Source organism: Phacochoerus africanus, chromosome 2 (assembly GCF_016906955.1).
Source record: "Phacochoerus africanus isolate WHEZ1 chromosome 2, ROS_Pafr_v1, whole genome shotgun sequence".
Classification (NCBI taxonomy): Eukaryota; Metazoa; Chordata; class Mammalia; order Artiodactyla; family Suidae; genus Phacochoerus; species Phacochoerus africanus.
Genome location: NC_062545.1, coordinates 116,471,544 through 116,498,427, shown reverse-complemented (window position 1 = coordinate 116,498,427; position 26,884 = coordinate 116,471,544). Strand labels below are relative to the sequence as shown.

General features: G+C 45.6%; 1 protein-coding gene across 2 annotated transcripts in view; it reads left to right on the top strand.

The window, feature by feature from the left end:
• The window catches only part of CGNL1 (cingulin like 1), a 174,135-nt gene that overhangs the window by 117,792 nt on the left and 29,459 nt on the right, over positions 1-26,884 (top strand). For both annotated transcript variants that reach the window (XM_047766265.1, XM_047766264.1), the window contains exons 9-10: positions 22,955-23,161; positions 24,070-24,174. In XM_047766265.1, coding sequence (XP_047622221.1) covers positions 22,955-23,161; positions 24,070-24,174 — 312 coding nt within the window. The remainder of the gene's footprint in view (positions 1-22,954; positions 23,162-24,069; positions 24,175-26,884) is intronic.

Below are 26,884 nucleotides of genomic sequence, written 5' to 3'. Positions count from 1 at the left end.
AGCTCTGCTGAAGTCTCTGGTTTGAAAGAGCCCACCTCTGCCACTGCTCTTTCTCCTGGTCCTTTTTTCCCCTCTGCGCCTGGATGCAGCACTTAACACCCTTCCCTTGTCAGCAGCTTATAATAAACTGCTCATATACGGTTAGGCCATTAAAAATAGAGGTAGAAAATTTAAAAGCATTAGTTAGGAGTTCCCATAGTGGCGCATCGGAAACGAATCCTACTAGGAACTCTGAGGTTTCAGGCTGGATCCCTGGCCTCCCTCAGTGGGTTAAAGATCCAGCGTTGCCATGAGCTGTGGTGTAGGTCACAGATGCAGCTTGGATCCTGCATTGCTGTGGCTCTGCCGTGGGCCGGTGTCTACAGCTCCAATTAGACCCCTAGCCTGGGAACCTCCATATGCCGCGGGTGCAGCCCTGAAAAGACAAATAAAAGCATTAGTTGGGATGAATGGATTGTATTTTGGGAAAGGACCCAATCCCATGAGCTGTCTGTTCTTTCTGTTTCAGGCTAAATAAGCCTGATTCTTCATTTTAGAATGATTGCAAACTGGTGCGTGTTACATTTTCCATCCAGGACAACTGGACTATGTCTTTTTCTGTTCATTCCCAGCCCCCATCCACTTGGGAGTCACGGCACTCAGCTGGCATCCCATCCAGGAGATTTCGGCCAAGGGTGTTCCCTGGAAACTTGAGCGTCTAGGCATGAGCTCAGGCACTGGCAAGTCTGCCATCCCTCCAAATATCCCCATGTGCTTCTTGTATAATACTGACTGTCCAGCCAGGAGGTAGCGCCTCTCCTCTGAAAGCAAGCGCACTCTCTCTCTGCTCTATTCTTTGGGATTCATCGCCCATCCCTTGTACAGCAGGAGTTGTGAAGGTGGTTGTCATCACCTCTTACAGTTCTTCCTTACATTTGCCCAGGGTCTTTGTAGGCTGGAGGATCTGTTCTTGCAACTCGGTGATACCCTGTGGGTCACTCCTTAGAGATCCCTGAAATAGCTTGCTTATGTGACCCTCGAACCACCTGTCAGCAGGTGCTTGGCACGATGTCATCAATATTCTTGCTTTCTCAGTCAGCTTGTTAACCACCGAGACGTCCTTGTCATGGTCTCATTACCAGCTTCCTCGTAGCTTGTCAGATGCAGGGACTCTGAAAGCTCTGCCACTATTCATACTTCAGGGATGCTTTGACCTGTCTTGTTAGAAAGCCTCCCTGCATGTCAAGGATTCCTCATACCTAACCCTGCTGATTTCTTTCAAATCAAACATGGTGAAACCTGAATTTCTGGTTTTATACCTGTGGTGACTCTGAAAAAACAGCATTACTCTGCCCTTTTGACCTGGGAACACCACCAAGGAGAGAAGGAAAGGATGATGGTGAACATGAGCGCTGGGGACTGTCAGTTTGTCTAGGAAAAAACAGAGGCATAGCCGCCCTCCTATTTTGAGGTTCTGTATATATAATAAAGTATTGATAAACAATTTTGGGGAGTTGCTGATAAACACCAAGGAAGAGAGTTAGATGAAGCCATATTGTCCTGGGAAGTGTTTAATGTGGTTTAGATGATGACTAGCATTATGTTCCCTGGTATAGATTGACGTTAATAAAGCATTCGTGTCTCAGTTTATTGCAGCTTGCGTTAATGCTGCGAGACGGGTGAGGATATTAAGAGGGCAGCTGTTATCATGGGGAGGCCTCGCTTGGGAAGCGTATAAAGTGACTAGTTGACAAGAAAAATGAAAGCATGTTTCTGGAAAGCCAAGAATGTCTCAGAAATCCAGATAAGTGTTGCTCGTAAAAGCAAAACTGATAACCAGGGATGATGTGGAATGGAGCCTCATGAACTCTGGGGGAGTGGAGATAAGATAAATGCGTGAAAGGCAAGGGGAGGGAGGCGTGTGTGTTTTCAGGGAAAATATCCACAGGGTTGTTCTGAAGTGCAGCTGGATGTGCTCACGAAGACAACAAATATGTTGAAGAAAAACAAAACCCAAATCACCAAGTTCCTTTGGTGTAGGGTCTTAAACCCCAAATGTGACTATTTCCAATAAGGCTGTTGTAATTATCAAGAGAACTGTCTAACTGTCTCCTGAACAGATTGAGAGTCGTGCTTGACGTGATGCCCAGGTTGAGTGTGGCCTTCCACTCCTTATCAAGTTTTTTTTTTTTTTGGTCTTTTTAGGGCCGTACCCTCGGCATGTGGAAGTTCCCGGGCTAGGGTTGGAATTGGAGCTACAGCTGCGGCCTACACCACAGTCACAGCAACGCTGGCTCTGGGTTATGTCTGTGACCTACACCACAGCTCATGACAATGCTGGATCCTTAACCCACTGAGCAAGACCAGGGATCAAACCCGAGTGTTCATGGATTCTAGTTGGTTTCATTACCTCTGAGCCATGACAGGAACTCACCTATCAAGTCTTTTGTGAAGGAATTAATTATCAGGATCTTTGAGAAAGATGTTGGTGGCCTGTGCCTTGGAGCTGGCTAGAGCCCCCTGGAACCCAGCCAGATGACTGGGGCATGGCACTTAGGAGCCTGAGCTCCGATCTCCCCATCAGTAAAGTGGGGGGTGATGATGGAGACGAGGGGAAGGTGAAACAAGGTTGTTGGCAGCACCGTCTTGGCACAGTGTAGAAGTGCTGGGTGGACATTCTCAAGCCAGGGAGGAGAGAAGAGTGAGGGGCCTGGCTAAAGAGCCGATTTGTGGGGAGAAGGATGCATTTTCTCTGCGAGTAGCCTGTGGGTGGTTAGAACAGAGCTGTGCCCCACCGGGTCAGGTGTAGTGAGGCTGACTGTGCAGTAGAAGGTCAGTGAGTGACGTTCCCAGCCACTGCAGGTCCCTCAGGGACCTGGCACATCTGTTGACTTCAAACAAAGGGCCCCGTGACAGCGTCAGGCCAACAGGAAAGAAAGTCTTGGGCAAGAGGCCTTTTTGTTTGCTCCCATGTGTGTGTGTGTGTGTGTATGTGCACCTCATCTGGCCTGGCAGGAACTAGCTGTTTGTTTTGTGGAACAAAGAACAGGCCTGGTTAGATTAGGGGTTGGAGGGTGGGGGTGGGCAGGGTGGTTCCCGGCAGGATTCCTCTTGCTTAGAACAAACTCTCTTGGAGGAGCGTCTGGCATGTGTCTCCCTGTTGCAGATGCAGAGTAAAGACACACGTGCTGTAGCTTTGATCCAGCGGAGTCAAAGCACCCCGACCCTCTTCATCTAAGCTGCTTATTCAGCATTCCTAGGAATGTTACTGGGGATAGCTCTTAACCAGAGTGAGGTTAAAGAGAGGTTTCCAGTTTCCAGAAATGGGGCACTTCCACAGGGGCGGAGGGTTAGGGTAGGCTGGCCACAAGGGCAGGCACTGCAGGATCTGCAAAGAGTGGCTGTAATCTCAAGGCCATGGCAAGCTGAGCGTGCGGGCTGTGCAGCAGTGCTGTGGGCAGGCGCATACTGGGAGGGCAGCCTGAGGCTCCCCGGCAGGAAGGGAGCACAGCTGATGCGTAGGGAGGTGCTCACTTCTCATATTGGCAGGCACTTCTGTGCCCAGGGCACCCCTCTCATGCTCGAGAGGAGAGCTTAAAGGACATGCTCTCTCCCCTTGAGGATGGCAGATGGAGGTGGTCTAGATGTATGGCAGAATCTATGAGGAAGCAGCCAGCCCTTGCAAGTTTCCATACCCTGGCAGGTGCTGTTTTTTCTGTCTGCACTGCCTTCCCCTTCCCTTCTCTGCCTGGCACCTAGCACGTCTTGGCTTTGCCTGTCTCACCAGGTGGAGCTAAGGTTCCCTTGCCTCCTATCCCAGAGCAGTTGGTTTATATCTCTGTTAGAGAATGTATTGTATTGTACTTTATTTTCTCACAGAGGTTGCTCATACTTAAGGTTTATTGTTTCAGCAATTTGTGTGTGTGTGTGTGTGCGCGCGCACACACACAAGCACTTGAGTATTCACCTTGGGCCAGGCACTGTGTTAAACTGAGTGAGCGAAAATGGACACATACTCACCCTCAGAAAGCTTACAGTCTGATGGAAGGGGGTGTAAGGAGAAAGTCATATAAATAAACGCAAATTGCAACAAGGCTCATGGAATAGAGAGGCTGGGATATGATGAGTCTGAAGGGCAGGGACCATTAAAGAGGTGATGATTGGGCTGAGCAGGAGCTAATGATGTGGAAGAGGCAGGGCAGAGTCTTCTAGGCAGATGTGTAGAGGCCCCAGGGTAGAAGGAAATAGGATCCAGGAGAAAGTTAAAAAAGGAAAGAAAGAAAAGGCCAGTGGAAGGCTGGTTGAGTGAGGAGGAGAAGCGTGTATACGACAGGAGGTAGGTAGAACCCATAAACCCCAAGGACAGAGGTCATTGCCTTTATCCTCAAGGGCATGGGAAAACTATTGAAACATTTAAGCAAGGGATGACATGAACTCATTTGGTGTTCAGAATGTTCCCTTTTGCCCCGGTGTGTGGGGAATGGATTGGAGAGGCCAGAAGCGGGGAAGTGAGTGGACCAGCCAGGAGGCTTTTGCTGTTGTCCAGGAAGAATAGTGGCATCTTCGACTGGTGTAGCGACAGTGAAGATGGAGAACAGAGGGTAAATGGGAGATTATTTGGGGGCTCTTTGGATAAAGTTGAATGTCTTTTCCTGTTATGAGACTTCTCTGAGCCTTTAACATGTGAGCTGAATGTGAATTATAATGTTCCAAGAAAGGACTCAGTCATAAGAATTTCTCAGAATTAAATGACCACAAAAATTTTTTCAAATGATATCCCACAATGCTTTTGTTTTATAAAACACTTTTGGGGAAAATACTGTGTTAGATAATTCTTTTTTGGAGGGTACTTTCCACAGAGGGTTCTGGATGCTGTACAAAGGCCTGTAATTGGGAATGAACTTGACACACAGTATAAAAACGAATCTCTTGGACGCAGAGTTTGAAGGCTTGGGCAAAATCAGGTGGACTAGGTAGACTGAAGTCAATTTAGAAAGCTTTTGGAGTCTGTTACATAATAGGCGTCATTCTGGACTCTGAGCTGTGGTGGGTCTCGGTGGAAGCATCATCTTGGCAAGGGCGGTCTGGAAGACATGCTGTGAATGAGTGGAGGAGTGAGCTGTGTATTAGAACCAAGTCCCCTACTTTTCTAGAGCTGAGTAGATGAGACCCTGGGTTTGGGTGGTGGGGTAGGAAGGTGAAAATGCATCTTTCAGGTTGAGAAGGAAATGTCAGATGTTTTTCTTCACACCCTTTCCCTTTGGCAAGCAGCCACTCTCAGCAGCCAAAGGTAAAAATAGAGACTCTTTTGTGTTTTTCCTTTCTCTTTCTTTCTGTCTTTCTTTTTAGGGCCAAACCTGTGGCATATGGAGGTTCCCAGGCTAGGGGTGGAATTGGAGCTGTAGCTGCTGGCCCACACCACAGCTCACAGCAACGCCAGATCCTTAACCCACTGAGCAAGGATAGGGATCAAACCTGCGTCCATCATGGATACTAGTCAGGTTCGTTAACCATTGAGCCATGACAGGATCTCCTCTTCTGTGTTTTTCTGAGGCCAGATAAGCACAAGGACTCCCTTGAAGCCCTTGGGTTCCCAGGCAGAGCTGTAAGAGTAGGTGTGTGTTGAGTTGCATTGTCATTATTAGGGAGCAGGAGAGGTATTACTTGGGTTAATAGATAATGTCTGATAGAGTGGTTAAATTTAAGTCCGTCAAGGCCCTGCTGTGGCTGAGGTTCCACTGTGTGACTTTGAACAAGTCATTTAACCTTGCCAGCCTCTGGTTTGCTTATCTGGAAAATGAGTCGCTAGAACACGTCTTGGGCTTGACCTGAGCTAGGCATCTCAGCCATTTCAGGGAATTAAAAATTCATTAATTAGGTCATTCATTTATCAGGTTACACAAGACCCTTTGCCTTCAGTGAACTAGAATATTGTGAAAATTTTGGATTGAGAATGGGGCCTTTATTAAAAAAAAAAAAAGCAAAGAAAATGTGAGGGGTGTCCAATTCACACATTCCTTTGAGATTTAGGCATCTTCTGAGGCAGACTAAAGTCAGGACAGACTTCTTAGTAATGTAAAACTCAGCAGCACCCTAATGAAGGAATCTGCTAATTGCAGGCTCAATTTAGGAAAGGAGGGTGCTAAAAGTTTATTTTTAGGTAGGATGTTTGAAAGTTGAAAGAATGTTCTCTTGGAGACATTGTTATAAATTGGGGTTAGGTTCTCAGGCCAGATAACAGAAGTTGATCTAGCTCATGACATGGTAGAAATCATGTGTGTTGATAAAATAATATCAAATCAATGTGCAGTGGGGAGTATGTGCATTTGGTGACTCTCATTGGTATAGTCAAATACACCTAGATGCTTAAAAACATATAGAGCCAATTAAACTTGAATTGCGAGTGCACTGTGTGCCAGGTATGGGCAGGGCTGGGGTGCAGGAGTGAGATGCAGGCCCCCGCCTATGAAGAGCTCACCGGCTGGTGGTCAGTCTGCTAGATTTTCAAGTGAGACCACCTGGGATTGTACCTGGCTTTGCCACTTACTAGCCCCGAGACCTTAGCAAGTTAACCTCTTAGTGTCTCCATTTTCCCATTTCTAAGCAAATAATTTAATAATACCTCTCTTGGGAGGGGCGGGTGGGTAACTAAGAACAAAGTGGGATGCCCAATAGGTGGGCACAATGCCTGGCATAGACAGAGGACTCAGAGATGTTGTGTCACCTGCCTGATCCAGAGCCTTGTCCTGGGGAATGTAACTAACAGCGCACTTGGGGCCAGTTCCCCAGGTGTAGCCCCTGGGATGGGATGGGGTGGAGAGTGTTGGCCATAAAGGGAGAGAAGCATGGGAGGGAAAAAGACACTGTCTAATTTTTCTCCCCAGAAGGGTTAAGGTACAACTTAGCAAAGAAAATGGGGTTGTGCCAACAAGATGAGCTCCATGCATGAGAGCCAGCGGGGTGTTGGGGTACCCAGGTGGGGAGAGGCAGAAAGGGGCTGGCAGCGGAAGAAGGGATGGGAACCAGAGGACCGCAGCAGTCATGCCTCAACCATCACCACACTATCAGTTGCAGGGCGGGTCTTGGGAAGGATCTCCCAGACATCTGTCTTGAGGAGTCCAAAGCTTTCTTCAGCTGTGGACTTGAGTTGTGGCATGAGGCTTTCTATCTCACCTCTATGCAGACACGTACCTATGAGGGATCTGAAGATTTTCTTTACTGGGAGACTTTGCGTTGAGTGTCTGAGGGTACTTGGTCATCAGCAGAGTGGGTGGGCAGCAAGTCTTCAGGAAGTATTGTTTTGGTTTGGGGCCCCACACTTTGAAACAGCACTGGATACTGCACCCCAGTGGTTGAAGATGGACCTTTGACAGTTTAGCCTAAGGAAGAAAAGGCCAGGTAAGATGGTATTATGGAGGTTTGAGGGCTTCAGATGTTTGATAGGCTTCATTTGGAGGAAGGACTGTACCTTCCTTGGTCCCAGTGATGATGTAGGAATGCAGATAGCTCAGCATTAAGGAGCTATTTCCATGGCTGAGAGCTCTGAGAAAATGGAAAGGCTTGTTTGGAGAGGTAGTGGCTTCTAGCCCCAGGAAGCAGAAGCTGGAGGTCTGCTTATTTACCAAAGTTATGGTGGGGGCTGGAGAGAGATGGGGAATATTGGAAATGCTGATTGGGATTTGAACTAGAGAAACTTGGTGTCCTAAATACTGCTGACATGCTATCACTTTACAAGTGAGTAAGATGGGAATGAATGAATGAATTTCTAGGTCTGTTGGAACTTCACCTGGCAAAACAGAAACTTGGGTAGGCCAGAGAGAGAAAATAACCATTTGCTGTGCAGGTGCCATGTTCTTAAGCACAGAGATGGACATGATCTCAGAGGCCATTAGACTGTTGGACTCTTTTTTTTTTTTTTTAAGTTAATTTACAAGGTTGTGGTAATTTCTGCTGTACAACAAAGTGACCCAGTCGTACATATACACATATCCATTCTCTCTCAGATTCTTTTCCACATAGATTATCACACAATACAGGGTAGAGTTCCCTCTGCTATATAGTAGGTCCCCATTGGCCAATCATTCCACATACTGCAGTGTACATGTGCCAACCCCAAACCCCCAGGCCATCCCTCCCACCCTCCCACCTGTCCCCTTTGGTAACCTTAAGTTTTTCAAAGTCTGTGAGTCTGAGTCTGCCTCTGTTCTGCACATACATCCTGAGTTGCTGTGGCTGTGGTGTAGGACAGCAGCTACAGCTCCGATTCAATCCCTGGCCTGGGAACTTCCACATGCTGCAGGTGTGACCCTAAAAAGACAAAAAAAAGACCCCAAGTCTGCCTGACTCTGGAAGCCATGCTGTTTCCTTGTTATAGCCTCACTGGCTCTTTGGGATGAAGCCTGTGATATACTCAAGGTTTTGTGCTCAGTGAACAGGAGATGGGTGGGCTGGGCCTCTAAGCACAGGTCTTAGCATGATGTCATGCTGCAATAACAAGAGCTCTGTAGCTTTGTAGCTTAACTAAGACAAGCTTTTTTCTTGCCCACATTTCATTTCACAAGGGTCATGGTGGCCACATGCAGGTGGAGGTTGCTCTGCTTGTCAGGGCCCCTGGTTCACCCAGGCATCTGTGAAGGCTGCAGCAGTGGAAGGCATGGAGGTGAATCCCTAACTGTCTCTTAGAGCTTGTACCTGTTTATGATACATGTTGCTTACACTCATGTTTTATTGGCCAAAGCTAGTCATATGGCCACACCTGACTTCAAGGAGACAGGCAGGCACAATCATACTTGTACCTGGAGGGCAGAAGCACCAGTGACTATGATGGTGATGTATGGGGCCTCAAGGGTAGGTCCACAAAATGGCCTTTTAAAAAAAGCCCATGGGACCTGGCACTTGAGCAGTCCTGGGGTAGATCTGTGAGCAGACTCGATGGTGCTATCCACTCCCTCTGTCTCTCCCACCTCTTCTGAGAGGAAAGGTGACATTTGTTTCTCCCTTTATTCAGAAACAGAGGGACTGAATGAGAGTCGAGCCAACATCCATGGCTGGGAAACAATTAGTCCAAGGGGATGGAGGCCAGAGGGTCACCTTGCCTCCTTCAGGGCCTCTGTCTAGAAGGAAACCTGTGCTTTATGTTCTCTGACTCCTGAGCAGTGCACACTAATTCCTTCCTGGACACTGTTTGCCATTTATATTGTGACTCGTGTTTTGACGCTTGGCTCTATCTTTCATTCTTCTTGATCCATGCAATGAATGGATCCATGACCCCACCTTTTTTTTTTTTTTTTTTTTAAACCAAACTGTGATTCAGAGAAGTGGTGACTTGGACAAAACCTCTGAGTGAGCAGGTGACCATCCCTGCATTAGGCCATTCCTATTTCTGGCTCTGCTCCTCCTGCCCAGCAGTTAGAGCTAGCTGTTGACCCCAGCAGGCTGGCCTACAAGGAGAGAGCTGGAGACCATGCATGCATTGGGCTTTGCAGGAGACAGTCTGCTCAACTCAGTCCCAAGGAACATCTTGGAAGAAGGAAATAAATAGAGGTCGCCCTTGTTGTGTGTCCTAACCCTGGGGATTATGGGAACCAGCCTCAAAGCTCGGTGAGGGTTTTGGTCCAGCCTCTTCCCTTCCAAACATGAAGTCAGTCCTGATTTCCTTTCTTCAGCTCCTGTTATTGTTCCTGCAGCCTTGGAGGTAGGGGATGAAGGGAGAAGTTGACAACTTTCTGCCTGGAAATTAGTCTAATTTGGGGGTGTAAAGAGGTACTAATGGGAATGGTTGTCAGAATGAGAGTTCTTGGTCTGAAAATTTCTGTTCAAATTTTTGAAACGGCATGATTTCTACAACTTAGGGCTTATCTTCCCAGTGTTTATGGAAGTCTAGTAGCAGCCAAGTGGGGAAGTTGAAGGATCAACTTTCACAAATAACAAGATTTCTGGGAAGGGAACTGTATAGAACTGGGGACTTGATTAGGGCCGGTTGGCGTCCAGATTGAGATTTGGTTTATCTTGGAGGGGTCCCCTCAGTTCTCCAGTAGGCAGGGCTCTGGGAACTTGCTTATTTATCTTCTGTCTTGAGAAATCCTGTTGAACCTGTTAGACGTGTGTGTGCTGACAGCAAGCTGATTTTAACCATTTGGGAAACTGCTAGGTCTATCAGTGATGAAGGCTGTCTAACTGGGTGTCTAACCCCTGCTTTTTTCCAGCCTCCCCCCAGCCCCATATTTTCCTTGTGACGAAGAGCCTCTGGACTCATGGCATTGCCTAGGTGGAGTCTTCTCCGCCAGCTGGCAGCACCCTGAAGGACTGACTGTACAGTGGTGGGAAGTGGGGTTCTATAAAGAGAACTTTGATATGCTGGTCTCAAGATTAGCAAAGACTGTGGCCCTCATGGTGAGGGAAATGGTGCCTTACAGGTATGATATAAGGCTCTTGTCATCTCTTGGACAATGAGATGACCCAGGGGCACTGGGCAGATTTTTGTGAGGATTTTTTTTTTTTTTAAGGAGTGGTGTTTTTTTTTTTAAAAAAGACAAAAGCATAATTAAAAGTCTGCAACCCAGAGCTCTGTTTCAGAGAAAGCTCCAGAAACAGTTTTCGTGATCCAATTGCATATTCCATTTCCCTTGCCTTAAATCTGGACATAGCTCAAGCCCCTAGTTGGCAGGTGTCAATCTTCCTTTTCTCTTCTCTGGCTGACTGGGGAGTTTCCCCTGAAGCCGCTGCCACTATCACACTTGGAGGTAGCCAGCAGCAGAGATCACAGACAGGAGTTGGAGAACTAGGTGCAAGTCCTGGTTTGTGACCTTGGGGTGCATGACCTTATGTGTAGCCATCAAAGGTTGTCATCATCTTACCGTGTGCCTGAAACATTGCTATGTGCTTAGCATAATGTGTCCATTCTTTCTTAGAACAATGGGGAAAACCAAGGCGTAGAGACCAACAAGCAGGGCCAGTTCAGGTCTGCCAAATCCAAGGTCTGAACTCTTGTTTTCTTTTTCAAGATAACATTCACATAATGTAAAATTCACTCTTTTCACCATTTGAAGTGTACAATTCACTGGTGTTAATATATTCACAGGATTGGGCAACCATCACTATTGTCCTAGTTTAAAACGTGTCCATCACTCCAAAATGAAGCCCCTTACATCTGAGCTCCCCCTCCCAAGGCCCCTGACAACCACAGGTGTACTTTCTTTCTCAGTTGTAGACATTTCGTGTCAGTGGAGTTGCACAATATGTAAAAGCCTGAACTATTATTGAGCCTGTTGCCTCTTGGGGAAATCACTTGATCTTGACCTATTTGTGTGAAGAGCTTTTTTTTTTTTTTTTTTTTTGGTCTTTTGTCTTTTTAGTGCCATACCCATGGCATATGGAGGTTCCCAGGCTAGGTCCAGTCAGAACTGTGGCCACCAGCCTACACCACAGCCACAGCAATGCCAGATCCGAAATGCATCTGCGACCTACACCACAGCCCATGGCAACACAGGACCTTTAACCCACTGAGCAAGGCCAGGGGTTGAACCTGTGTCCTCATGGATGCCAGCCGGATTCGTTACCACTGTGCCACAACAGAACTCCCGTGTGCAGAGTATTTTTATCATAGGTGTTTTTATCCCCATGTTGGGTGTCTCTTTAACTCTGTCATATGGCTTAAATGAGAGCCTTTGTCAGATGGATTCTCAGAGCAAACCTGATGTATTTTATTAGCACAGCTTTTGTCTTAGACCTATATCTGAATTACACTCTGAGAGTAAATATTGCTGGTTTCTTAGTTATTGACTTCCCAAGGACATTGTGAAGAAAACAAATGATATTTTTAGCCTATATAATCACCAAGTTACTATAGGAAAAACTGGGTAATTGAGTATGATTAAAAAGGAGTATCTTTTAGGTGGTTTTGTAAACAGAAAAATCACCACCAGGGCAATGAAAAAAAAAGGATGTAAACAAAAATCTTCATTAAACATGATACATTCCAACTCAGTTCTGGCAAGTTGGGGACTGTAGAGAGAAAATGAGCTAGTAATGCTTTGCTCCGTGGCAGAAATTTGGTCTTTAGATGTGGTCCTTAGCTCTAGATGCCATGGCGGGGACGATGGCAAAGACTATCTGAGTTTAACAGACAGCATATGAAGATAAAATTTAAGTATGATGTTACAGGAGTAAAACCTCTGGAATCTTAGTTTAATGATTGTGTAATATGGCCTGATTTCTTCAAGTTCATTCTAGAATCCTGGAATTGAGAGCTGGCAGGGACATTGAAATTTGCTTGACTGACTATTTCATGTTACAAAGGAGGAGACTGAAGGCAGATGGAAGTTAAGTGACTTGTCTGAAGTCATCATAGAGTCAATTATTAGCAGTGTCTAGTGTGGCATTCACATCTTCTAACAAAAGGAAAAGACTACTGACGTCTACCTTTTTCGGCTTTGGAATCAACTTTTCCTTGAAAATATTTAGGGTTTGGTAATGAGTATTGTCTACTTTATTATTTCCTTTGCAACATGTATTTCCATCTTCCTAATGGCACTGCTCTGTTGCTGCAGAGTTTATCAATGAGATAACTCTGCAACCAGTTCAGTTCTGAACTACAAATATGTTGAGAAGGAATAGTGTTGGCATTTGGAAAATACAGTGAGAGAATTTTTGGAGGGTAGGGGTTTTAAAATGATGTTTTTCAATGGCTCAACCCCACTTTCACCAAAAAATGGCAAATGGGTGGTCAGAAGGAGGAAGAAAAATCCATCACTTTACATTAGCGCAGGGATCTCAGTTTTCTTAGCTCTTATATCTCATTTTGGGGAATTTCCTGCCCCATTTAGAGCACACATTACCTACTATGCTTTCTATAAGGATGCGAATTGAGTTTAGAGGGCTCATGAGTTTGTGTAGGTCACAGTGTGAGCTGGCTGCACAGCCTGCAGTGGTACTCAAGCTGCCTGTACCCCTCCCAGCACTGGAGTCGGACCAAGAAGCATAGAGGACTTGAGGAGAGAGTTGGGGCCTAAGCTGTGAACCATATGCATGAGGTTAGAGCAGCCTCTCAGTCTAGACCTCACTGCTCACAATGGTACCCAGAGACCAGCATCGCTGGCACCACTTGGGAGCTTGTTAGTCAGAAAGAGCCCCTGCCCTGCTCCAGGCTGCCTGAGCCAGAACAATCGTTTCAGGAGGTCCCCCAGTGAGTCCCATGCTCATTAAAATGTGAGAAGCCCTGGCTTAGAAGTTTCATGCTAGTGAAATTCACAGGTGACTGGGGGAGGAGATAAAGTGACTGGCTTATGACTAAAATAGATGCTACTTCTTTCCTCAGTAGTTGACTGATGTGCAGGTGGAGGGGGAGGCTGAAGGCATAATGCAGGGGACCTAGCTATCCACGAATCCCTAGTGAGAAAGGGACACATCATTTGTGACCCAGGTCCTCACCGTGGACTGAAAGTGACGTCCACAGCTGTGACGTGGAAAGGGATGACTCCCAGCAGAAAACCTGGCCTCAGGATCCCCCTTGGGTACCCATCAGCTGAGCTCCTGAGCCTCACTCATCAAGGGTGGGGGCAGCCAGTGACGTGGAACTGACGAGCCAGCATTGCATTCCCTGGACTCCCGGCCTCCACGCCTCAGCTGTTTTCCCTCATTCAGCAAAAAAGTGAGACGGAAAAGAAACAAAAGCTGGCTGTGCCAGTGGCCTTGTTAATTAGTAAAACCTGATGTGTCTGTGTGTTGGATCTGCACTAGGACAAGCCAGGAGGGGCTCGTTCTGGGCGGTTACCTTTTATCCATTGGGAGCAAGCCTTTCCGAGGCGTCTGGTTTGTTGCTCTGGCAAGGAAAGTGCATCAGTGCCTTTGGGTCAGGAGAAACACTCAGACGTGGCCATTTGTGGCGCTCTTGGGGGAGTTTTGTGCTTCTCATGAATAAAAGTTTGTCCTGGTCCCATTTCCAAATGTGGGCGTTAACACATGAAAATGTGCCAGCTTGTAAGCAAGTCATTATTTGCCATGAATGGTGGTACCAGGCAGAGACTAGGTTTTTACTTTGTGTGTGTGTGTGATAATAATTATGTAGTCCAACCCCAGCCCCCTTTTAGTTTTTTTTTTTTTTAATTATTTTTATAGCTGCACTGGTGGTATGTGGAGGTTCCCAGCTAGGGGCTGAATCAGAGCTGCAGGCATACACCGCGGGCACAGCAATGCTGGTTCTAAGCCTCATCTGCAATCTGTGCCACAGCTTATGGCAACGTTGGATCTTTAACCCACTGAGTGAAGCCACATCATCACAGGCACATCCGGTTCTTAACCTGCCAAGCCACAACAGGAATGCCCCCAACCTCTTTTCATTTATATTATTTTTAATTACAGTTGATTTACAATGTTCTGTTAATTTCTGCTGTACAGCAAAGTGACCTGCTTTTACTATATATATATATATACACACACACATTTTTTCTCTTTCATCATGTTCTATCACAAGTGATTGGTTATAGTTCCCTGTGCTATAAAGCAGGACCCCATTGCTTATCCATTCTAAATGTAATAGTTGGCATCTACTAACCCCAAACTCCCAGTCCATCCCACTCCCTCCCCCTGGGCAACTACAAGTCTGTTCTCCACATTTGTGAGTCTCTTTCTGTTCTGTGCCATATCTTAGATTCCACCTCTAAGTGATAAGTTATTTGTCTTTCTCTTTCTGACTTCACACTTAGTATGACTCTCTAGTTCCATCCATGTTGCTACAAATGGCATTATTTTGTTCATTTTATGGCTGAGTAGTAGTCCATTGTGTATATTGACCACATCTTCTTAATCCATTCATCTCTTGATGGATGTTTAGGTAGTTTCCATATCTTGGCTGTTGTGACATAGCCAAGTTTTGTCCAGATATAAGCCCAGGAGTGGGATTGCCGGATCATGTGGTAATTCTATATTTAGTTTTCTGAGGTACCCCCACACTGTTTTCCATAGTGGTTTTACCAATTTACATTCCTGCCAACAGTGTAGGAGGGTTCCCTTTTCTCCATGCCCTCTCCAGCATTTCTTATTTGTAGACATGTATTAATGACAGCCATTCTGACTGGTGTGTGGTGGTGCCTCACTGCAGTTTTGATTTGCATTTCTGTAATAGTAAGTGATGTTGAGCATTTCCCAACCTTTTAAATCAGTAATTGGAGCATATGGTTAAAAGTCAACTATTTTAGTAGTGGAAACTTAGCAGTTCAACAGGTCGAAACATGCTGTTGTCTGTTTTGGAAGAATTTTCTTAGTTGCCCTCAGTTTGCCAAACCATTTGCGATTGGGAAATGGGACTAAATTTTTAATGAATTAGTCAACCAAGAAACCTGACTTGCCCCTATAATTAATGAGAAGGAGTCTTGTGATTTTTGGTGGTACAGTTTTCCTCTGGAAAGACTGTTAAAAGATCTCAGTTTTCTCTTTTGCAAAAGCTAGGCTTGATATTGGGGTGGTAAAAATGTGCAGAGTATAGTCTGAAGCCAGGTTTGAGGATTTAGAACCACAGTAGGTAAGCTGGGCAAAGTCCTGACCTTTTGGGAAATACATGTGTGTTTCGTGGCCTTGGTCATAACAGCAATAGAAGCTGTAGAGGCATCACCTTGTTTAAACTGAACATTTAAGATGGTGTAGGAGGTAACTTCTGTCCTTTACAAATAAGTAAATTAAGGCTCTGTGAGACCCAGCCCACTGAAAGGCCCCAGAAAGAGGCACAGCCTGGATTTGAGTCTCATCTGGTTGACCTGACTACAGAACGCTTTGCCTCTTTCTCTGTACTTTTAGATGTGCATTTATTTTATATTATTTTTTTATTTTTTCTAAATGATTTTTATTTTTTCCATTGTAGCTGGTTTTCAGTGTTCTGTCAATTTTCTACTATACAGCAACATGGCCTAGTCACATCTACATATATGCATTCTTTTTCTCACATTGTCCTCCGTCATGCTCCATCACAAGTGACTAGATATAGTTCCCAGTGCTCTACAGCCAGATCTCATTGCTTATGCATTCCAAATGCAATAGTTTGAAGGGGCGCATTTTTTAAATTAAAACTGAATTCCATTCTTAAGATGGTTTATGTCTGTGTCAGTCATGCTGAGATGGGTGTACGTATTCCGGGTGGGTGGGGAAGAGTGTGCTTGCTAAAGCCACAGGGTAGCCCATCTTCCTGGAACACTAAGGACATGGTATCTTGATATAATAAGAGATGTGGAGTAGAAGGAAGGTTGTAGTGTAGACCACAAAGTGTACGTGCTCTTTTGTTTGTTTGTTTGGCTACACCCACAGCATGTGGAAGTTCTCAGGCTAGGGTTCAAATCTGCACCACAGCTGTGACCCGAGCTGTAGCAGTGACAGCATTGGATCCTTAACCAGCTGAGCCACAAGGGAACACCTGCACATGCCTCTTTGATGGAGAAAGCCAAGCTTTGGGAGCAGTTCTCTGCAAGTCTCTCATCGCCCTGCCTTGGACTTGTCTGCCTTAGGGTTGCTTGGGTGGAAATTTTGGAGAATCACTCGTGTAAATGAAAGTCCTGGGCCATCTGGGTCTTTTCCATTCTCCCAGCTATATGTGGTGAAAAGGAATTTCTTAACTATGTAAACCAGCGTGGGAGAGTTGGCCCTCTGCTCTGTTTGTACAGCTGCTCCCCTGCTCCCGCTCCACTATCTTTCATGGCCCAGGAGCTTTCATGAATGTATTGGGGAAGAGTTTCTGGAGGCTGGAAGAGGGGAGAACTGGGCTGGGGAGATGATTGTCCTCCAAGTGCCTATGGTTATTGGTAGTCAATCTTTTCAAAGAAAATGTGTATTTGTTCAAGCATTTTAAGTATTCTTTGAATGTCCATAGTTCACAATTTAAAACTTATAAGAGGGTTTTGCAATGGAATACATCTCTCTGCTTCTTTCCATAGCCCCACTTCCCTTCCTCTTAGCCAGGCAGTGTCACCAATTTGTGTAGCCAAGTAAATACAGATTTATCCCCTCTTACTTTCATTTCATACAAACAGAAGCACACCATTTTCCTCACTTAATCTGGTTGCTTTTTCCTGCCCTCAGAGGCAGGGGATATCATTGAACTGATTTAACTTAAACAGCAAGGGCCTGATGAATTGGCATTTAGTTTTCAATCTTTTGCCATTATAGGGCTGCAGTTAATAATATTGTTTACATATCATTTTTAACACATGTAGGATAAGTGCTAGAAGAGACGTTGCTGGTCAGAGGGAAGGTACATTGTCATCCTAATCCATACGACCGTGTAGCGCTCTGGAAGCTCATGTTAGCCCTGCCACAGCGGACGAGAGAAACTTACACCACCCCCACATTGTGTTCTCCATTCTTTTGACCTTGGCTGCCTGATGGGTCAAGGAATCATTTCAGGGTGATTTTAAGGGATGGTCCAGTCTTACAAAACAAGAGAGCATAGCACATCCGCTACTTTTGCCATTGTGGTAATGACCTAGTGTGTAAGTTTTCAGCCTTCTGGAGTGGAATTTGGAGTGACTTTTGTTAGTTAACTCTTTCTGACTGCTTGTAGGAATGGATAATAGCTGATATTAAAAAGCAAGTCCAGGCATTCCCATTGTGGCTCAGTGGTAATGAACCCAACTAGTTACCATGAGGATATAGGTTCGATGGAGTTCCCGTTGTGGCTCAGTGCTTAACGAATCCAACTAGGAACCATGAGGTTGCGGGTTCAGTCCCTGGCCTTGCTCAGTGGGTTAAGGATCCAGCATTGCCGTGAGCTGTGGTGTGGGTTGCAGATGTGGCTCGGATCCCGCGTCGCTGTGGCTCTGGCGTAGGCCGGTGGCTACAGCTCCGATTAGACCCCTAGCCTGAACCTCCACATGCTGCGGGTGTGGCCCTAGAAAAGACAAAAAGACCCCCCCCCCAAAAAAAAAAAGTTATAAGGAGAATACAGGTTCGATCCCTGGCCTTGCTCAGTGGGTTAGGGATCTGGCGTTGTTGTGGCTGTGGTGCAGGCCAGCAGCTACAGCTCCACTTCAAGCCCTAGCCTGGGAACTTCCATATGTCGTGGTTGTGGCCCTAAAAAGACAAAAAAGAAAAAATAATAATAAAAGGTAAGTCCATGTGGTCTTTTTTTACAGATAGATACTACATGGGAGGTATGATGTGGCTAAATAAATTGTTAGAAACTTTCGTGTGCTTTTTGGTTTTCTTTATAATGAAGCACCCTCCCCAGTCTTTTTGTGACACAGGAGACTAAGATCAAAGAATTACAGAAGTGAAGTACCAGCAACTTAAATGAGGTTGGCAGTGTTTGTCCCCAGTGATCTCCTGTCTGAGTACATCTTTACTGGCTCCGGTGCTGGTGGTTCTGCTGCCTTTGCCACAGTCAGGAAATAAATACAAACTTAAGCATTTGGGAAAGATGATGCATAGATCAAAGGTCAGAGTTGGAAGAGCTTTTGAGTTGCACTAAACCAATTTTCTTCACTCAGGAGAAACTTGCATATAAGACTTGCCTTGAACAAAGAGATATGATTTTTATTCTTTCAGATTCTAGCCCTGTGGCAGGTTAGGTAAGGTTTCTGGAAAAGCACGTTTGCCCTATGGGCTTTATATGAAACAGTGAACTGTGAGTGTTTTGCAGGGGGCGGCAGGCACAGGGCAGGGGGCTCTGGAAAGAAAAGTTTGCCAATGGAGGCCTAAACTAAATTTATTTGTAAACATAATGTGGTTTACCACACTGTGAAGACATAGAGCAAAACAGTTGATGATTTTACAGGTGGTCAAAACAAGACAATGTATTTTAGTGCGTAGAGGCTCCCCTGGGGTCACACTCAGTCTGAAACCGAGAGCTGAGGTTGGAGCTGATGTGGCCCTGGAAGCTGAGTGATAGATAATCTGCTGGTCCATCCTTCCAAGAGGATGGACTCAGACTGTGCCCCACCACTTTGAGAGAAAACACCAAGTTCTAAAGAGAGAAGCACAGCACAGGGGCCTTTATCTAGCATGTTAGGGTGCCAGGTGGGCCCCAATCCAGCTTAAACCAGATCTGGTTTTCAGGTTACTTGTTCTTCTTCCTGAGACTTCTGAGTGAAGGAAAGGTCACTGACTGCACATGGAAATGTTCTTTGCTTTCCCAGAAGATTTAGGCAGATATCTTGAGTCTCTTCCTCTCCATGGGGCCTCGGCAGACCTCACGTCGTCCATCCCCTCCGTCCCACTCAGCCTCTGGGTTTCCTTAGTGCTCTCCCCCTGTTTTTTAAAAAAAATCAGCCGTATCGAGGTAGTTAAGCTATTTAAAGCGCAAACCACAGGTTTTTAGTTTGTTCAGAGTTCTGCAACTTCCCTGCAGTTAGTTAATTTTAGAACATTTTCATCACCCCCAAAAGAAATCCTGTACCCTTTAGGTGTCATTTCTCAATCTTCCCATCCCCTCAGCCCTAGGCAACCACGAATCTACTTACCATCTCTATATATTTGCCTATTCTGGACATTTTATATAAGTGTCAATATGTGGCCTTTTATGAATGGTTTCTTTCACTCAGTGTAAGGTTTTCAAGCTTCATCCACATTGTAGCATGTACTCCTTTTAAGGGTCAAATAATATTCCATGGTATGGATAGACCACATTTTGTTTACTCTGTCACCAGTTGATGAGCATTTGGGCTATTTCCGCTTTTTGGCTACCATGAGTAATGTGGCTGTGGAGATTGGGGGCAAGTTTTTGTGTAGTCATGTGTTTTCATTTCTCTTAGGTATATATATACCTAGGAGTGGAATTGCTGGGTCTTAGGATAACTCTGTTTAAAATTTTGAGGAGGAATTCTCGTTGTGGCCCAGTGGAAATGAATTTGACTAGTAACCATGAGGACACAGGTTTGATCCCTGGCCTTGCTCAGTGGATTAAGGATCTGGTGTTGCCATGAGCTGTGGTGTAGGTCACAGACGTGGCTCAGATCTGGTGTGGCTGTGGCTGTGGTGTAGGCTGGTGGTTACAGCTGCAGCTCTGATTTGACCCCTAGCCTGGGAACCTCTATATGCTGCAGGTACAGCCCTAAAAAGACAAATTAATAAGTAAATAAGTAAATACATAACATTTTTAGCAACTTTCAGACTGTTTCCAAAGTAGCTGCACCATTCTGCATTCTCATTAGCAATGTATGAGGGTTCCAATATCTTTCCACCCTCCCTAACACTAGCTATTATCTGTCTTTTTGATCATAGCCATCCTAGTGTGTATGAAGTGGCTGATTATGGTTTTGATTTGTATTTCCCTAGTAGCTAATGATCTTCTTTAAAAGCTATCTATTCAGATCCTTTGGCCATTTAAAAAATTGAGCTATTGTTTCGTTATTGAATTGAAGAATTGCTTATATGTTCTAGATACAGGTCCTTTATCAGATACATGATTTGTAAATATTTTCTCTCATTCTGTGGTTGTCTTTTCATCTTACTGGTATCATTACAACAATTTTTTTTTTAATCTTTTGTCACTTGTGCTCTTGGTGTTGTATCTAAGAAGGCTTGCATGACTCAAGCTCACGCCATTTACTCCTATGTTTTCTTTTAGAAGAGTTTTATAGTTTTATATCTTACATTTAGGTCTGTGATCCATTTTGAGTTAATTTTTGTGTATGATGTGATCTAATTTCATTTTTTGGCCTGTGGCTATCCAGTTGTCTCTGCATTGTTTGTTGAAGACTCTTCTTTTCACTTGAATTGTCTTGGCTTCCTTGTTAAAAATCAGTTGACTCTAAGCGTTGGGTTTATTTTTATACTCCCAGTTCTATGCTATTGAACTACACGGGTGCCCTTATGCGAGAACCACACTGTCTCGATAACTGTAGCTTTGTAGTTTTATCTCTTAATGGGAAAGTTCGGGAAGGAATGGACAATCTGGACTTTGCTCTTTCTTTTCCTTGGTCTGACCAGTTACTGCATTCTTTAGATCCCTCCTCGGGCTTTTAACCACACTTTATTTCTCCTCCTCATTCATCTTGCGGGTTTTGATGGGAGATGATATATCCAGGTAGTCCTGAGAAATCCCAGCTGTTGGGTACCACCTTAGTGCCCTCCTAGCAATGCCAGCTAATAACCTTGTTCTGACTCAGTAGCTTGACTCTGCTGAGCTTTCCTAGATGTATAGAACTAAACGTTGGGTTTGTGAAAAGATGCTCTGGTTTCTGAAACTCTCTAATTGGCGAAGTTCAGGATAATACAACTTATTGTACTGTTACATGATTTAAAGATCTTTCTCAAAAGCTGTGTAAGTGAGCAATTCTTGCAGCCAGCTCTCCCAAGTGGGCTGAGACATAGCCTTCAAAGCCAGATTTTGCCTTCCCTAGGCCTTCTTTCCTTGAAGGTGTCTGCAGCATTGTTTGGGGGACATTGGGTTTACTGGTATTGGCATCTTTGTAGTAGTGGAAAAATGGAAGACAGGAGATGTGCTGAGAGAGGTGAAATTCTGGACAGCACCACTCACCATCACTTTATTTATTTATTTATTTATTTGCTTTTAGATCCACACCCGCGGCATATGGAGGTTCCCAGGCTAGGAGTCTAATTGGAGCTGTAGCTGCTGGCCTACCCCAGAGTCACAGCAACGCCAGATCTGAGCCGTGTCTGCAGCCGACACCACAGCTCATGGCAACGCCAGACCCTTAACCCACTGAGCGAGGCCAGGGATTGAACCTGCAATCTCATTGTTCCTAGTTGGATTTGTTTCCGTTGTGCCATGACAGGAACTCCTCACTGTCACTTTAAGCTGCTGAGCCAAAAAAATAAAAAGCCCATGTGACACCTGGAATTAACAGTAATCATCCTGTAATTGTTGCCATTCCTTTCCATTATGGGTTGTATGTAACACATGCTCATTTTCAGATGACAGTGCCTAGAGTTTGCACTATGAACTGTATCATAATTTAAGCAAATTTTAATTCCTATTTTGTATTTGACATTCATTCATATATACACACACATATATATATGTATGTATGTATGTATATGTATACACAGAGAGAAATTCCCCTCATCAAGAGCTTCTACTAAGGGGCGCTGCAAGTGATGAGGGTCAGGGAGGTAAACTCATCAACAGGCAGTGGTGGAATTCCCACTGTGGCACAGTGGGTTAAAGATCTGGCATTGCTGCAGCTCGGAGTCAATCCCTGGCCTGGGAATTTGCATATCCCTTGGGTGCATCCAAAAAAGTGCGGGGCGGGGGGGGGGGGAGGCAATGGTTCTATGAATAGATTCTAGATTTTGTCTGCCTGAATACATTTCCTCCTAGATGACCTTGGACAAGTCCCTCAGTCTACCCAAGTCTCAGTTTCTTTGTCTTTAAAATGGCGATAAGAATAATACCCACCTCCTCCTAAAGTTATTAAAAGGTTGAAATTTCACATCAAGGGTTTGACAGGCAAAGCTCGGCAAACTTTTTCTGTAAAGAGGCAGATAGTAAATGTTTAGGTCTTGGCCAGAGGTCTTGACCCTGCTGTTGTAGCATGAACATGACCACAGAAAGTGTGACCGCAAATGGATATGGTGGTGTTCCAGTGACACTTCAGGTTTTTTGGTTTTCTTTTTCTTTTTCTTTCTTTTTTTTTTTCAGGGCTATACCTGTGCCATGTTTAAGTTCCCAGGCCAGGGGTTGAATTGGAGCTGCAGCTTCTGGCCTATGCCACAGCCATAGCAATGCGGGGTCCAAGTGCGTCTGTGACCTATGCTGCAGCTCACAGCAACACGGGATCCTTAACCCATTGAGTGAGACCAGGGATCAAACCTGCATCCTCATGGATACTAGTCAGGTTCATTACCATAATGGGAACTCTGTATGATTAATAGCAGACAGCAGCAGGTGGGCCTGCAGGCTGTGCTGTGCCACTGCTTGGCCTAGCACAGTGCTCAGCACATAGTGGGTTTTAATAACTGTCAGCCTTCCTCAAAGCTGGGGGATGCGCCCTGACCCTGGTTCCTGTGTTTCTGTGTTCCATGTCTTTAACAGAATGTTGAGGTCCTGGCCAGTCGGAGCAGTACCGCTGAGCAAACCCAGGTGGGGGCCGAGATGCATGTGAAGGCTCTGCAGGAGGAGAACGAGAAGCTTCGGGCAAGCATTGAAGAGCTGGAGCGCACCGTAGCTCGGCTTCAGAGGCAGGTAGCTGACCTGCAAGGCGATGAGGCTAAAGCAAAGGAAATGCTCAAGAAATTCGAGGTGAGGCTCTCTGGGCTCTGAGCCTGGGCTCGGTAATGGTGGTTCCTCCTTTCTTGTGTGAGTGGCTTGAGAAGCGGGGAGGATTTTTAATCGTAATTGAGTAGGAAAGGTCAGGGTAATCGTGAACATCTCCTCTCTGCAAGCCATTTCTTGTGTTCCTCTGTGGGTGGTACTACTGGGAGATGGGCTTCTGGAAAGGCCTGGGAACAACAGGGCTGATGGAGTTGGGGTGGGAAGCCCAGCCACAGGAGTCCTAACACCACGCATGCTCAACCTTTTGACACTGCAGAGGCCTCGAAACACCCAAAAACACTGTCTTCACACTGCTATCAGGCCCATTCTCACTCTTGACTATTTATTCTTTTTTTTTAACAGTTGGTTGATGGTTTTTGAAGTCTCTCAAGTTTTAACAAACCCATTATCTGGTTTTCCAGATCTCTAGAAAAGGGCGGCTATTAGCAAGAGATGGGTACTGATGGCCATGAGAAATAGCCTCTGACAGTAAAAGGGGACAAAAGAAACATAAAGGAAGGTGTGTTCTAACAGCAATACCCCAAGTGGTCATCCATCAGAATCACTTGGAAGCTTTTTCTAAAACTGTATGCTTGAGTCTGTTCAATACCTGTTGTTTCTGAAGCTCCAGCACAGAGACTGCACATCTGTATGTTCCAAAAATTATCCCAGATGATTGATTTGGGTGTTCACCTCCGGCTCAGTGTGGAACTGCAGACAGGCACGCACATCTGCACGGCTGTTGTGTGCCACTGTGGACCCATGACAGGCATGTTGTGACCTCAGCCACTGCTGGCCATGTCTGGGCATGTCCCCTGGGGGCTTTCATGGCACAGAATCCACTTTGTAGGCACAGCACATGTCTGTGTGGACACTGACTTGGTGTTTCCTTGTAGGGAGAAAATCGGCAATTAGAGGAGGCCCTTGTGCGTGCAAGAAAGGAAGAAAAAGAAGCCACATCAGCCAGAAGGACCCTGGAGAGTGAGCTGGAAGATGCCCAGGTAAACACTGGGGGCTGTTGTCCCGATCCCCCATAGAGGAAGCTGAGGAGCAAGTCTGAGGGAGGCGCAGACTGCCATGGGCCCTCTCCTTCCACGTTGTTCCTCGCATGATAACAACCATCCTGGCCTTCAAGCCATCCATCTAGACCGATGGTTCTTAACTGAGGGACATTTGGCAGTGTCTGGAGACACTTTTGGTTGTCACAGCCAGGAAGAGGCTACCGGCTTCTAGTGAGCTGAGGCCAGGGAATTCTGCTTCACACCCTGCCCAGCACAGGGCGCCCCCATCGCCGTGCATCACCTGCATGTCAGTAGTGCCAAGGGTGAGAAATCCTGCTCTAGACATGAAAGATCCTGACAGCTCTCCAAAGATATAATTTGAATGGTGTGCGCTGGCCGCCAGAACTGGTCCCCAGGGCAGTGTGGAGACAGCTCTGTGGCAGAAGCCAATTTCCTTTCTCCTCTGGGCAAATAGACTCCTCAGTGCAGTCCTTCAAGATGGCTATTCCCAGGAGCAGGAGGAAGTCATTTCCTTGAAACTAGATCGCTATCTCTATTCAAAATCAGTAGAGTCTTAGAAAATTAGATTTTCCTATTTGAAGGCTGGAAAGATTGTTTGAAATGCATTCTTTAACAAAAAAAAAAAAGTCTGCCCCGAGGTTGTAAATTGACTTTGCACAGTGACCTCAGGGTGATCCAGGTATGTCCTTCCTTCTGCCTGCTCTTGGGTTTTAAAGAACCAGCGGCACAGCATCCCTCAGGCTAGTTTCTGAGGCGTGAAAGCCAGTGTTTTTGAACAATTGTCTAAGAGGAGGCTGTTAAAGTTTTCCCTTAGGACATGCTTGTGAGGGTGGGTGGGGGAGGAGCAAGTGAAAAGTGTCAGGAGCTGACTCGGGATTCAGATTTGTAAATGTCTAAATGCAGCTCGCCTTTCATAAACAACTTCAGCTCCTGGAGCTGGAGGAGGGGAACCTGCTTGACTAGGGTTCACTCAGGTCAGCCTTGACTCAAGAGCCCTCACATCCAGATCACTGATCTCCACCTTATCTCTGGCTTTGGACAGAGACCTTTTTTTTTTTAATTACTCGATCAATTTATCACATCTGTAGTTGTATAATGATCATTAAGAGACCTTGTTTTTGCATGCTGTAAAGCCCTGTTTTTTTCCTTATTTTGGTGTCTTTTCTTTGGGTTTCTTCTTCTGTCTCTCACCATTTCCTTCCTTCCTCCCTGCCTCCTTGTTTGGTTGATTTTGTGTGGATGGCAGCTTCACTGTGCTGCTGTTTAAGGCTTGTGATGGCCACAACCCAGCACTCAAAGCACAGGTTTTAAATCTGAGTTTGTTGGGGACAGAGAGAGAGGACAAACACTTGTCCTCTACAGGGACAAACATCTGCATGCACCTTCGTGTCATGTCCACACCAAGCACTGGGAGCAGCTATTACAGGCTCTGTCTTTATCCTTCTTTGGTCGAAAGGAGAAAGTTTCACAGAGAAGGAAGTAGTTCACCAGCTGTGAATCTGCAGCTCACAGCTAACTCAGCAGAGAGAACAGATGACGGCCTCAAGGTACAAAGATCTTAATGTAATCCCCACCCGCCCCCACCTCCGGATCTCCATCCTTGCCTTGGAAATGATCCTTGACGTGTTACTTTTGCTCAGGCCTGTTTTCCCAGCCGTGTTGAGATGGTGAGAATGCTTTGTGCAGCGTGTGCCCGTGCGAACCACTGGCAACATAATCCGGCAAGAATTTTTGAAGGGCCTCACAATCTCACTGTCATTATCTGAATTATCTGATCCCCAAAGTAGTGCTATAAAAAGTGTACCATCACTCGAAAATACTTTGCTTTCTCTCAAATGGGGAACTAGGTAGTTGTTCCCCTAGTTTCTCAACTCTGCATGCCTTTCCCAAAGCTGGCAACTGAAAGGGAGCTTAACCCTTAGAGGAAGAAGAGAACGTGACCTTTTTTTCCCCCACATAAGCATTTTACATCGCAAAATCTTTGTGCCTTGAGTGATCCATTGCATCTCCATGTATGATAAATATATTTCTTCACATGCTGGCTGAAGAGCGTGTGATCCCAGATCTGATTGATTATGGTTCAGTCAGAGTGGCAGGGGTTCCTAAAAGAGGTGCCATTCTTGATTTGCTTCAGCCCTGCCACTGGTTGAGGATCGTACTGCCGTGTACATTCGCTTGAACTGCATTCACGGCTGAGTTGTCTCTGATTGCCTTGAGAAATGGCTTCTGCAGATGGGGAAGCAGTAGTTCTTGCCTTCAGAGAGGGATAACAATACCGATGCTGTGCCTGTGCCTCCCACCCTAGTGGACTTGAGTGAATTGAGACCATGGGAGAGGAAAGCCCCAGGACTTGTCACAGCCTTCTTACCAAGCCTCTCGCCTTCCTTAAAGCCTGTAGGCTCACCTGCCACTTGGTTGTTGTTAATACAGACCAGTCGGGGCCTTGCTCAGCCGTAGAGGAAGAGGCTCTGCATCTGTTGAGGTAATGGTTCCCAAGCTCAAGGGTACTCATTAGACAACCATCAACCTTATTTTTTGGATTCTCCAACCTGATAAATGTTCCTTAAACTTTTGTCCCAGTATTAATCAATGGGCTTATACTGCTAGTCACTGATACTGAAACTGACAGCACTAATGGCCTGAACCCAGCCAGAACACAGATTGGGACTTGAACCCATGTGTCAGAACT